Raw genomic sequence first — 13686 nt, 5'->3', positions numbered from 1 at the left:
TGTACAATTATATTAATATATAATTATAATTGTATTATATAATAATTACAACACCTTTTGTAAGGGTATGCATCACTTTAGTTTTTCAGTTTAAAAAAAAAATCACTGAATTTTAGTTACCCTTGCCAAAAGATAAAGAAGGAAGCAATTACATATTCCCTTGCAGTTGGTAAAATTTGTCCTGTAAATTAACCATTTAAGAAATTCATTCCAAAGGTCAGTTATATTGGATCTGTAATTGTGCTAAGGTTCAGACAGATCTGAATACTACCTATTCCTTATCTTTGATGAGAGGGTAGTGATTAAAATGGGAGAGGTAACAGAGATTGTTTGCTTGAGAACAGCAATTTGATGTCCACTTCCTTTCCTATGCAACCTCCTCTCTGGTAGCCAAAAACGAGGTGGCACGAGAAACCAGCTCATAACACTGACATTGTGAATGGTTACGACTTCTGGCTCACTGAAATCTAAGGTGTTACTTAGAAGATTGGGAGATAGTGTATGACATTGCTGTATCGTTAAACACGACACAAATCAAAGAAAAAAGCATATTTGCATTTGCATGTACAGGTAAGCAATTCTGCTATTCTCACAACCTCCAGAAATGCAGAAATGAAGAAACATATCTCCTATTTGATTACTCTCTAGGCAGGTAAACTAAACTTTATAATAGTGTTGGTGACAGTCATATAATCTGAAATAATGTTTCAGGATGCAACAAGTCAGTGTTACAGAGACCTCTGATTTTGGTTAAAATACTCTTCTCATGTGTTCTGTTGTTGAATTAAAACCCACTTTTTCTAGTAGAAAGTGTTTGCTTGTCCCCCTGGGCTTGGAACAGAAGTCCTTGGTCTTTCTCTGGAGCACCAAAAAGTCTGGGACGGGGACTCTTAGTCTCAGACAGTCTGGCAGTTGAGCTCTAGATTCTCTTCTGGCTGACGTTATCCTTGCTACCGTTTTAGGTTGCTTGAACAAATCATTCCTCAGTAATCTGAGGGAAGGGAGGAGCTCATTAAGCAAGTGCTTTTCTTTTTTTTTTTTTTTTTTAATTTATCTTTTGGCTGCATTGGGTTTTTGTTGCTGTACGTGGACTTTTCTCTAGTTGCGGCAAGCAGGGGCTACTCTTCATTGCAGTGCGCGGGCCTCTCTCATTGCAGTGGCTTCTCTTATTGAGGAGCATGGGCTCTAGGTGCGCAGGCTTCATTAGTTGCAGCACACAGGCCCAGTAGTTGTGGCACGTGGGCCCTAGAGCATGCGGGCTTCAGTAGTTGTGGCGTACGGGCTCAGTAGTTGTGGCTCACAGGCTCTAGAGCGCAGGCTCAATAGTTGTGGCGCACGGGCTGAGTTGCTCCGCGGCATGTGGGATCTTCCTGGACCAGCGCTCAAACCCGTGTCCCCTGCATTGGCAGGCGGATTCTTAACCACTGAGCCACCAGGGGAGTCCCAGTAGGTGCCTTCTTGTATTTAAGTACAGTAGTTATCTAAACAGGTGAATGCCTGTGGTAGTAAACCATGTGATGAAAAAAAAAGATGAGATCATTAAATGGTCTTGTTAACATATGTATGGGCTGTTAGCCCTGTGGTCTTCCTAGAAATATTTGCAATTTTAAAGGAGGATAATACTTAAACACATCTCTTTTTGGTATAATTTTAAAAGTAAACACTTCAGGCAGTGGAAAGATATTTAAGTGTGTGCTGGATAAGTCACTTTTGCCTGGGACATATTCAACTCCCCTAGGCTAGACTGCTTTTTATACTCTCTTGCCTTCCTGGACTTGTTAACCTAAGGAAGTCCAAATCTTTTTCCTTGATGGTTGCTGTTGGCAGTGGAGGTGTATTCTGCTTAAGCAAGGATGGCCGTTTGGAAGTACAGGTCATTTATAAATTATAAACTTGTAAGTACAGATCTACATATATTTGCTAATTGCATTAACAGAAAAAGAATTGGAGAATAAAAAGGTTTTGTTGCTTTGTCCTGGTCTGGAATTTCAGGGAAATAAAGGAACACTCTGTTTACCCAAAACCAGATCCATTGTTAAAATTAGTGTCGGACTTTCTTTTTGTAAATCCCTCTTCACTTTACCAGTGCTGGTCTCAGACCTCAAACTGTTTCAAAACCATAACATTTCTTAGTGACTGATTGATCTGTATTATGTGTCCAACCATCAGAGGGATCTTGGGATGTTGCTTGTGTAAACTGTAATCCAATCTGATACTGTGCATTTAGTTACAGTCTTTCATAGACCTATTGGCAATACTCTATCCTCCTGGATTTGGGAATAGAGCTTATCTGATACCTTCAGGGGGGAAAAAAATCCATTCATTTTTCTCTCTTTCCCCACTTAAATAACTCAACACATCTGGTAACACTGTAGGATCATTGTCCTCGCAGTTCCTCTGCAGCTCATATTGCTACAATATTTCTTAAGTATTTGGTTACCTAAAGGGCAATGCGATTAAAAAAAAAAAAAAAGACTTTGTATAGGTCTTACAAATTAACCCATCTGCAGAGCTAGAAAAAAATAATCCCTTTAATCAGCAAAATTTCCATATCGGCAGCCTTGTGTGTGTTGTGCAGGATGCATGTAAATATAAATTTGGAGATAAATGCTTATGTGTTAAAATTTTAAAGCATATCTTTCTAAAAATTCATATAATTTGCCTCTAAGAAAATGTTTATTAAATCCAAGGTACCTGAGATTGAAGTATCTTGTTGTTTGGGTCTGTATCCTTTGGCTTAATAATGTCTTCAATTACAAGAATGATAAAAGCTGAAACAAAATCCTTTAATTCAGTCAAAACTGAGCTAAATTTTAGGAAGCAAAGAGTGGAAATCTGATACAGGACTGCATAACATAGGAAGCTAAGTATATAAGATACTAAGACTTCTTAAGAAGCGGGTAGGGTTGCCTTGAGGAATTCTTGTTTGAAATGGCTGCACTGAACATTATAATAAATACCACTGTTTTATCCTCTTGAATTAAGATGGTTTATGCAAACAACTCTAAATTGTACAGTAGTTCCAAAGAGACCATTTACTATTTTCTGCTTGTTTTACATTCTGGAACAAGTTCAAAGCTTTTGATTTTGTTTGATTTTTTTTAATAGCCTGGGCCTTGAAAATAATACAGGTTTGATGATACAATTTCAATATTACAATTCTGTAAAAATTTTCAGTGTTTATGGTACATTTGACCCAGGGGCCCTACACCAAATATATCCACAGTGCATTTTTAGTACAACAGAATGAACACGTTAGAAAGGTTGCTTTTCTCTCTGTATTACGTATGAAAATTAGCACTGTGATGCCTCCCAGAATGGGGGTATTGAAAAAGTATCCACCTGACAGAAATAAACATTCAGCAAATTAATAGGGTTAAGATTTCATTAGTTATCTGAGGGACTTCCCTGGTAGCGCAGTGGTTAAGAATCCGCCTGCCATTGCAGGGCACACGAGTTCGATCCCTGGTCCGGGAAGATCCCGTGGAGTAGCTAAGCCCATGTGCCACAACTACTGAGCCTGCACCCTAGAGCCCGCGTGCCACAACTACTGAAGCCCGCGCACCTAGAGCCCGTGCAACACAACAAGAGAAGCCACCACAATGAGAAGACCGCGCACCACAACGAAGAGTAGCCCCCTTTAGCTGCAACTAGAGAAAGCCCACACGCAGCAACGGAGACCCAACGCGGCCAAAAATAAATTAATTAAAAAAAAATTTCATTAGTTATCTGAAATTTAAGCTTATGTTCAATATGGCTATTACTGGATTTTCACATATATTAAATGCTATGCTTACAAGATTTTTTTTTTTGCTTGAATTATGACCGGAGATATTGGATCACAGCTCTAATATCCAGGTGGGCAATGCCATTTGCCAGGATCTTTGCACATAACCCCATTTTTTTTTTTTCTATCAAGCAGAATACTGCCTTGCTACTAAGCCTTGTGAAGCATTCTGAGGTAAAAATAGGGATACATTTTTTTAATTGTTTCTTTTGATTTTTTTCTTGTTTTTTAGGTTGTGGAACTTTTAGCAAGTGCTCTTATGGATTTGGTACAAGGAGTATACCATGAAAATTCTACTTCAGCAAAGGTAAAGATTTGGTAGTCATTATAAAATGTTAGGTTAAAAACCCTCGTGGCAAAAGTAGAATTGACAAGCAAAAACATCATTCTTGTTTTGTGTTTAAATTGTTCGTGACTTTTTTTAGATTAGTGTTTTGGCTACAAATTCATGGTCATATGCTTTGCACATAGCAGATTTAGCCAATTAAAACAACCTCTTATCCTCTGGCTGGATTCAAAGTCTGTTCAATCTGCAGCAGCCCAAAAGACACCAGGATGCTTCTGGCTGGCAGGTAGCACTGTCAAAAAGGCAGGCAGGCTGGAGAAGCAGCTCACGCTGAGGTGGCTGGACCCAGCCTTTCCTCAGAAGAAGGGGCTTTCCATGTCCCAAAAGAGTGGACATGGTCCCAAGAAGGTGACTGTTGGGGGCATGAGGGAGGAATGTCTTCTATATCCAAGAACCAGAATTTACTGCATTATTAAATTCTCTGTGATAAGACGTAAGATGATTGCACAGTTGGATTATTTTGATTAATTTTATAGATCTAGAATTAAGGATTTTTGACTCATTTAGCAGGACATCTCAAAAAGGGTTACGTTTTATTTCCTTAAAATGCAGTTATTTCATTTCAGCAGGATATTGGATGTGAAGCAATTGCTTCATTGACCACCACCATCAGTTAACATGTTATAAAATATTATAAGGGATTCCTATATAAGTGTTTCATTATTCTAACTTCTTCAGCTTCTGCATTAGCAAGATTTCACTCACTGCAAATTAGAAAAAAATATGCATGTATGCACATCTTAAGCTTTTTGACATTTCCATGTGAAAAAAGAAAGACAGATTTTACTGGAAGTGAAACATAGGGCATGAGCAACTTGGATATGAAATTTAAAAATTAAAAGTATAACCCAGGGATTCTGGATGGTTCAGAGAGTGGTTAGTGAAATATGAAGAATTACACCTTGAACATCTGCTATCATTTGGTTCAGGGAACCATAGTTCCTGGCAGGCATATCGAACTTCACCTAAGCAGCATAGTACTGTGTGGGGACCTGGCAGGGTATATGACCACAGTAGACCCCCTTTCCTGTGTTTTTCAAAAACATACCATAGGGCTTCCCTGGTGGCACAGTGGTTGAGAGTCCGCCTGCCGATGCAGGGGACACGGGTTCGTGCCCCGGTCCGGGAAGATCCCACATGCCGCAGAGCGGCTGGCCCCATGAGCCATGGCCGCTGAGCCTGCGCGTCCGGAGCCTGTGCTCCACAACGGGAGAGGCCACAACAGTGAGAGGCCCGCGTACCGCAAAAAACAAACAAAGCAGGCTTCCCTGGTGGCGCGGTGGTTGAGAGTCCGCCTGCCGATGCAGGGGACGCGGGTTCGTGCCCCGGTCTGGGAAGATCCCACATGCCGCGGAGGGGCTGGGCTCGTGAGCCATGGCCGCTGAGCCTGCGCGTCCGGAGCCTGTGTTCCGCAACGGGAGAGGCCCGCGTACCGCAAAAACAAAAAACAAAAAACAAAACAAAACAAAACAAAAAAAACAAAACAAAAAACAAACAAAGCAAAACAAAACAAAAACATACCATAGTTCTCTACCATGGCTGAAGGTTAATAGGAGATTGTAAAATGGAGGGCTCCTGGTCTAGTTCCACTTATAAAAAGACCCCTTGTATATAGTATGATGAAGACGATGGTGGGTAAGCAAATAACACTGTGGTAAGTAATTCACCTGTTTCTTCCTTAAAGTCTTCACAGTAATCCTTGCTAGCAGAGACTGCTGCTCTCCCCATTTTACATCTGTGAAAACTGAGGCTTAGAAAAGATTAATGTGCCCATAGTCATACAACTTGTTAGTTGAGATTGAACTTCAGACCTCAGGCTCTTCACCTCTCATTCACTGCCTCTGTAACCTTAATGAAACCTGATTTGCTAGCATGCCTCTGCCATACCTGAGATCCTACCATATATGATGATTACAGTGACCTCTTCTGGCAGCTGAAGCATTGTTTTCCCCCCGGGATATTTCTAAGGTGTTCAATTTAGTTCCATATAAGATATTAATGTTTTATAGTTAAATATCTGTTAAGTTTTAAGTGAAAGTTTTATTGTTGATTTTAAGGTTCTTGACTTACTCTTATCATTTGTCCACTATAATTACTCCAGTTTATTAATAATTTTGTGAACATTTGTTAAGTACTTTTTATATTTCAAGCAGACCTACTAGCAGCAACAATAAAAATGCTTAGCACTTCACAGTTTGCTTATACTTTCTACATAATCACCTATGAAAAGGGTGACATTTGTTGGTACCCATTTTATAGAGGAAAAGCCTAAAATTCAGAGATGACAAATGCCAAGAAAGCATAGTGTCTGGAAATTGTTAATGCATGTTTGACAGTGACATGATCTGAACCCAGGTTTATTGACTCCAAGTCCTATATAATCTCTTTCTTCCTGGGAAAGAGAAGAGAGGCAGCAGCAAAGTCTTTGAAGGACTGTTGATCATACATGAACCATCACTTAGCAAGCACCAGTTGCTGACTTTGATTATCTAATTTAAGTTTTACTCAAAAGACTCTAGCAATGCTTTGTCATCTGCCCTCTTTCCCACCACCTTCCCAAACACAGTCCTTTCAAACACTTGAGAACTTTTTTAAGCAGTTACATTTCTGAATATAGCCAAACCATTTAAAGAGCTGTTCTTTTTTTATAACGGAAACAAAAATGCATAGTTGAACTGAAGCAGTGGGAGTGCTTCCTTGATGCCTTCATTTGCTCTTTGGGTCCAATTTAGGTTAACCACATTTCCCTTCCTAACCAGAAAAATTCTGAGCTTTTTTTTCCCCTTCTGCGTGTGCTTGCCATTACAGTGGCTGTTCAGAATCTGGTTTTTCTAACTTGGCCCAGGAATCATTTCAGAGACAGAGAGAGCACTGCCCCCCACATGGAGTGCCTTCAAGGTTTTCATGTTCTGACAAGATTGGGAAGCAGCCACAAGTGGAGGTCATGTGGGAAGTGAGTTGCACAACCTCCGTAGCCTGGGGCCAATTCAGTACACAAAAGAATTGCTTTGTGATTTAAAATAAGCTGCAAACCATTTCATCTCTCCAGGGATAAGAGGATACAATAGTGGTCTGTTTTCTATATGGCTACGTACTACAGTGATGGAGAAGCTGGGTAGTATAAAAATAGCTTTCTGTGGAGTAGTATCTCTGTGACTAGGGTAGATGCATTAAAGCAAATGGAGGGGAATCGTAACTGAATATGTTAGGAATCACCTTCTCTGGAAGTTTGTAGAGTAATTACCTCATCCTCCTTAAAACTATGAAAGTGTATGTGACTTATGTTTGTAATACTTAACAGATTGTACGTAAATTGGGATTCAGTGTTATTTAGGAAATTCATCCTTGTTCTGTCCATTGAAAAATAACATTTTTATTTTTGCATTTGCTAGTTTGCGAACCATTTCTTCCTTGAAATAAAAATTAGCCATTGTGCTTTCTTTAGTGTTTATATCTCCCTTCACTTTACCTGCTTTTTCTTTTTTTGTTAGCTAATTGAAGAAAGAAGCACATCAGATAGAAAAAATGCACTTTAAATGGTCGTTTGCCATCCTAAGAGTTCCCTAGTCATTGTATTCATATTACTGTGCATGCTGAATATTTTACATTTTAGCAAAATTTGCTTTGAATCCATAGGCCTTGAATTTGTTACAATATTGCTTCTGTCTTATATTTTGGTTTTTTGGCCGTGAGGCATATATGATCATAGCTCCCTGACCAGGGATTGAACCTGCACCCCCTGCACTGGAAGGCGAAGTCTTAACCACTGGACATCCACGGGAAGTCCCTGTTTTTATCTTTATGTTTATCTTTTTTTTTTTTTTGGCTCTCATGCAGCTTTCAAGTAAAACAAAAATAAGATAATTCAGTCCACTAGGAAGTTATGGATTATGTCCTATCTGCAAAGCCCTATGCCACCATCTAAAATATAATAAAAAATGAGCAAGCTGAGTTTTTCCCACTGAGAAATATAACAGGAGGGACTTGTGAACAAAAATTACATCTGGCTGGGAAAATCAGAAAAGATATTATGGAGAATGTGATATTTGAGACAGACATTTAAGGATAGGAAGGGTGTCTACTGATGGCATCCTTGAGGAGAAGGATGGCATTTCAAGCAGAAGAAACAGCATGATCAAAAGTAGGGAAGCATACGTAAGATCAGGGCTTTCTCCATGTTAGAATAAAGGAATAGTGAGAAGACTGGAAAAGTACATTTTGTCATATGCAAGAAGACTCATAATGCTGGAATGTAGAGCTAATATCCTTTTTAGTAATTGAGATAAGAGAGAGAATGAAGGTTTTTAAACACAGTAATTACACGATCATACTAACCTTCGGGGAAGCTAATTCAGCGTGGCTTACAGGAGATTGGAGGGAAATGAGAACAGTTAGAAAGCCAAAATAATGATGAAGGTCAGAGGTGCTCTTCTCCCACTTCGATGTGGTTGGCCCCTTCTTGATATTCATATCTCTACATCGGTATCATCTTCTCAGAGAGATGACCCACCCCCAATCTAAAGTAGCCACCCTACTTAATTCTCTTTATCTTAATCACAATAGCCACCATCTGCTGTTTTTCTTATTGTTTACTTTCAGTCTCCTCCTACAAGAATATAAACTCCACGGGAGGAAGGATTTTGTTTACCACAGTAATCCCAATATCAGCACAGTGCCTAGCACATTAGTAGTAGCCCAAAAATATTTGTTAAATTAATGATATAGAAAGGCCTAGAGTGCTTGGAATGGAAGATTTTTCCCATTTTTCTGACAGCTTTATTGATGTAAGTCAGCTGCAAATATTTAAAGTACACTATCTGATATGTTTTGATATACGTGTGCACCAGTAAAGCTATCATCACAATCAAGATAATAAATATATACATCACTTCTTGCTGCAAAAGCAGTGGATCCCCCAAACTCAGTGTTCGTTAGCTGTAATATAAGTCCACTGAAGGCATAGCATCCGTCTGAGCCCATTGCATTGCCCCTGCAGGATTTGGGGTAAAGGGTAACCAACACAAATATGCTAATGCACATGATTCTTCCCATGCCATAAATAATAAAGTCCTTTATCTCTGAACCAGGAGTCTTATGTCTTCTGTTAGCATCCACAAAAGAGCAAAACAGTAACAGACTAACTCACTAGGTTGTATGTATGTAGGATAAAAGCAAATCCCAGATCCAACAACTAGACCCTCCAGTATAATGTTGAAGTGGTGAGAATGGACATCCTTGCTTTTCTCCTGATGCTAGGAAGAAAACATTCAATATTTGACCACTATTAAGTATGATGTTAGCTGCAGGTTTTGGTTTTGGTTTTGGTTTTGGTGTTGATAGAGGCTCCTGATTAGTGAATATGTTCCCTTATATTCTTAATTTCCTGAGAGTTTTTTACCAGAAATTAATGTTAGGTTTTGACCATTTTTATTTCTGGAGCTACTGAGGTGATCATATATATATATATTTGTTGTTGTTGTTGTTTTTTAGTTTTCTTCTCTTTTGAGATTTTCTTTTTTAGTCTGTTAATATGGTGACTTAATTGATTGATTTTCAAATGTTAAATCAGCCTTGCATTCCTGGAATAAACCTCACTTGATCATGATGCAGTCACCCTTTTCTATATTGTTGGATTTGATACTCTAAAATTTTGTTAATGTTTACATTTTTATTCGTGAGGAATAAGGTGTGTTTTTTCAGTTCTTTGTAATGTCTTTGTCTTTCGTCAATATCAAGATAATGCTGGCCTCAAAATGAATTGGGAAGTATTTCCTCTTTGATTTTTTGAAAGGTTTTGTGTAGAATTAGTACTGTTTCTTCCTTACATATTTGATAGAATTCACTAATGAAACCATCTGGATCTTTCTTTATGGGAAAGTTTTTTTGTTTTGTTTTTTCCTACTACAAATTCAGTTGCTTAAAATATCATACTATTTAGGTTATGTATTTCTTCGTGAGTAGATTTTGGTAGTTTGTTCGCTGCAGTGAAACACTAAGTTGTCAAATTATTGGCCTAAAGTTCTTCATAATATTCCCATATTATCCGTTTAATATCTGTAGAATTTGCAGTAATGTCACTTCTCTCATTTCTGATACTGGTAATTTTTATCTTCTCTCTAATTTTCCTAGAGGCTTAACAATATTATTGATTTCAGAGCACCAGCTTTTGGTTTCATTGACTTTATTTTTTCTCCTTTCTTTTACATTGATTTTTCACTCTGAGTTTTACAATCTCTTTTCTTTTGATTGCTTTGGTTTTATTTCCTCTTCTATTTTTATTCTTTTAAGCTGAAATCATGTATTTGAACTCTGATTTCTTTTCTAATATGGTATTTAGTGCAATGAATTTCCATCTAAGTGCTACTTTAGTGGCATCCCACAAATTTCCATTATGTTGTTTTTCATTTCCATTCAGTTCAAGCCACTTACTAATTTCTCTTTTCCTTAGACTCATGGATTATTTTACAGTTTGTTATTTAGTTTCCAAATATTTGGGGATTTTACAGATGTCTTTCTGTTATTGATTTATAATACCATTGTGACTAGGGAACTTTTTTTTTTTCTTTTTTTTTTTGCGGTACGCAGGCCTCTCACTGTTGTGGCCTCTCCCGTTGCGGAGCCCAGGCTCCAGACGCGCAGGCTTAGCCGCCATGGCTCATGGGTCTAGCCGCTCCTCGGCATGTGGCATCTTCCCGGACCAGGGCACGAACTCGTGTCCCCTGCATCAGCAGGCGGACTCTCAACCACTGCGCCACCAGGGAAGCCCCGGGAACATTTTATATGGTTTGAAGTATTTTAAATTTATTGAGAGTTGTTTTATGGCCCAGATATGAACTATCCTGGTAAATGTTTTATATTCACTTAAAAAGAATATGTAGATGACATGAAACTATACATAGAGAATCCTAAAGATGCCAACAGAAAACTACTAGAGCTAATCAATGAATTTGGTAAAGTAGCAGGGTACAAAATTAATGCACAGAAATCTCTTGCATTCCTATACACTAAGGAAGAAAAATCTATATGCTCAACATCATTAATGATTAGAGAAATGCAATTCAAAAGTACAATGAGATATCATCTCACACCAGTCAGAAGGGCCATCATCCAAAAATCTACAAACAATAAATGCTGGAGAGGGTGTGGAGAAAAGGGAACACTCTTGTACTGTTGGTGGGAATGTAAATTGATACAGCCACTATGGAGAACAGTATGGAGGTTCCTTAAAAAACTAAAAATAAAACTGCCATATGACCGAGCAATCCCACTACTGGGCATTATACTCTGAGAAAACCATAATTCAAAAAGAGTCATGTACCACAATGTTCATTGCAGCTCTGTTTACAATAGCCAGGACATGGAAGCAACCTAAGTGTCCATCAACAGATTAATGGGTAAAGAAGAAGTGCCACATACATACAATGGAATATTACTCAGCCATAAAAAGAAACGAAATTGAGCTATTTGTAGTGAGGTGGATGGACCTAGAGTCTGTCATACAGAGTGAAGTAAGTCAGAAAGAGAAAAACAAATACCTTATGCTAACACATATATATGGAATCTAAAAAAAAAAAAAAGGTCATGAAGAACCTAGGGGCAAGACAGGAATAAAGACACAGACCTACTAGAGAATGGACTTGAGGATATGGGGAGAGGGAAGGGTAAGCTGGGACAAAGTGAGAGAGTGACATGGACATATATACACTACCAAATGTAAAATAGATAGCTAGTGGGAAGCAGCTGCATAGCACAGGGAGATCAGCTTGGTGCTTTGTGACCACCTAGAGGGGTGGGATAAGGGAGGGTGGGAGGGAGGGAGACGCAAGAGGGTAGGGCTATGGGGATATATGTATCTGTATAACTGATTGACTTTTATATAAAGCAGAAACTAACACACCATTGTAAAGCAATTATACTCCAGTAAAGATGTTTAAAAAAAAGAATATGTATTCTGCTATTATTTCTTAGAGTGTTCTTTAAATACCAATTAAGTCAATTTGATAGTATCATTAAAGTCTTCTATATTTGTTATTATTTTCATTCTGCTTATTCTGTCAGTTACTGAGAGAAAGGTGTTAAAGTCTCTGACTGTGACTGTGGATTTTTCTATTTCTTCCTGCAGTTCTATCAGTTTTTCCTTCATGTATCTTGAAGCTTTGCTTTAGGTACATTAACCTTTAGGATTAATATATTATTTTTAGGATCATTATGTTATCTTGACGATTCATCCCTTTATTGTTAACTGACCTTTGTAATCTCTGGTAATATTCTTTATATTTTTTTCAATATGTACTTAATCTGATATTAATATAACAACTCTATCCTTTTGATTAAAATTATCATGGTATATATATATATTTCCATCCTTTTACTTTTTATATATTTATAATGAGCTTCTTGTATGAAGAATTTTGCTCTTTTATCCAATATGACAATCTCTACCTTTTAATTTGTGTATTTAGATCATTTACACCAGATGCATTTATTAGTATGGTTCAGTTTAAATTTATAATACCATCTTGTTATTTATTTATTTGTCTCATTTTTTCTTTTTCCTTTTTCTTCTTTTTCTGCCTTCTCTTAGATTATTTTACATGATGCTATTTTTTCTCCTTTTTTAACTTATTAACTATAAATCTTTGATACATTTTTTTAGTGGTTGCTATTGAGTTTATAATATATAGATCTTTAACTTACCACAGTCTACCTTCAAGTGATAGTATACCTTTACTTATAGTATAAGAACCTTATGAAAGTTTATTTCTGTTTCTTCCCTCTCAGGTTTTGTGTTATCATTGTCATACATTTTACTTCCGTATATATTAAAAATCCCACAATAAATTATTATTTTTGCCTTAAACATTCAATTATATTTTCAAGTGATTTCATGTTTCAAGTCTTTTATATTTACCCACATGGTTAATATCTTCAGTGCTTTTCATTTCTTTATGTTGATCCAAATTTCCTTGTGGTATTTTTTTATTTCTTCCTAAAAGATTTCTTTTAACATTGCTTATAGTGCAGGCCTGCTGGTGATTAATTCTTTCAACTTTTGTGTGTCTGAAAAAGTCTTTATTTCAACCTTGCTTTTGAAAGGTATATTCACTGGATATAGCATTCAAGATTGATTATTGTTTTCTTTCAATGTTTTAAAGATATTGCTTCACGGTCTTTTCACTTACATTGTATCCAACAAGAAAGCTGCTGTTATTCTTATCTTTGTTCCTCTGTACATAGCATGTCTAAATTTCTCTGGCTGTTTTTCTGATTTTCTTTTTACCACTGGTTTTGAGCAATTGGATTATGATGCCTTACTGTCATTTTTTTTCTTTCATGTTTCTTGTGCTTGTGATTCATTGAGCTTCTTGGATCTGTGACTTCATTGTTTTTATCAAATTTTGGAAAAATTTGGTTATTATTTCTTTAAATATTTTTTTGATCTTTCCTCCTTTCTCCTCTGTCACAGGGACACCAGGCTGCTTGAAGTTATTGCAGAGCCCACTGTGCTGTAGTCTTTTTTTTTTCCCCATATTTTTCTCTCTGCATTTCATTT

The 13686-nt window shown here is 37.3% G+C and overlaps 1 protein-coding gene across 2 annotated transcripts in view; it reads left to right on the top strand.

Annotated features, from left to right (window-relative positions):
* The window catches only part of PDSS2 (decaprenyl diphosphate synthase subunit 2), a 246190-nt gene that overhangs the window by 167678 nt on the left and 64826 nt on the right, over positions 1-13686 (top strand). For both annotated transcript variants that reach the window (XM_024755922.1, XM_024755916.1), the window contains one exon: positions 4020-4094. In XM_024755922.1, coding sequence (XP_024611690.1) covers positions 4020-4094 — 75 coding nt within the window. The remainder of the gene's footprint in view (positions 1-4019; positions 4095-13686) is intronic.

Source organism: Neophocaena asiaeorientalis, unplaced genomic scaffold (genome assembly GCF_003031525.2).
Source record: "Neophocaena asiaeorientalis asiaeorientalis breed wild unplaced genomic scaffold, Neophocaena_asiaeorientalis_V1.1 scaffold105, whole genome shotgun sequence".
Taxonomy (NCBI): Eukaryota; Metazoa; Chordata; class Mammalia; order Artiodactyla; family Phocoenidae; genus Neophocaena; species Neophocaena asiaeorientalis.
The sequence above is the reverse complement of the archived record's forward strand: the minus strand, read 5'-3'. Positions and strand labels throughout refer to the sequence as shown.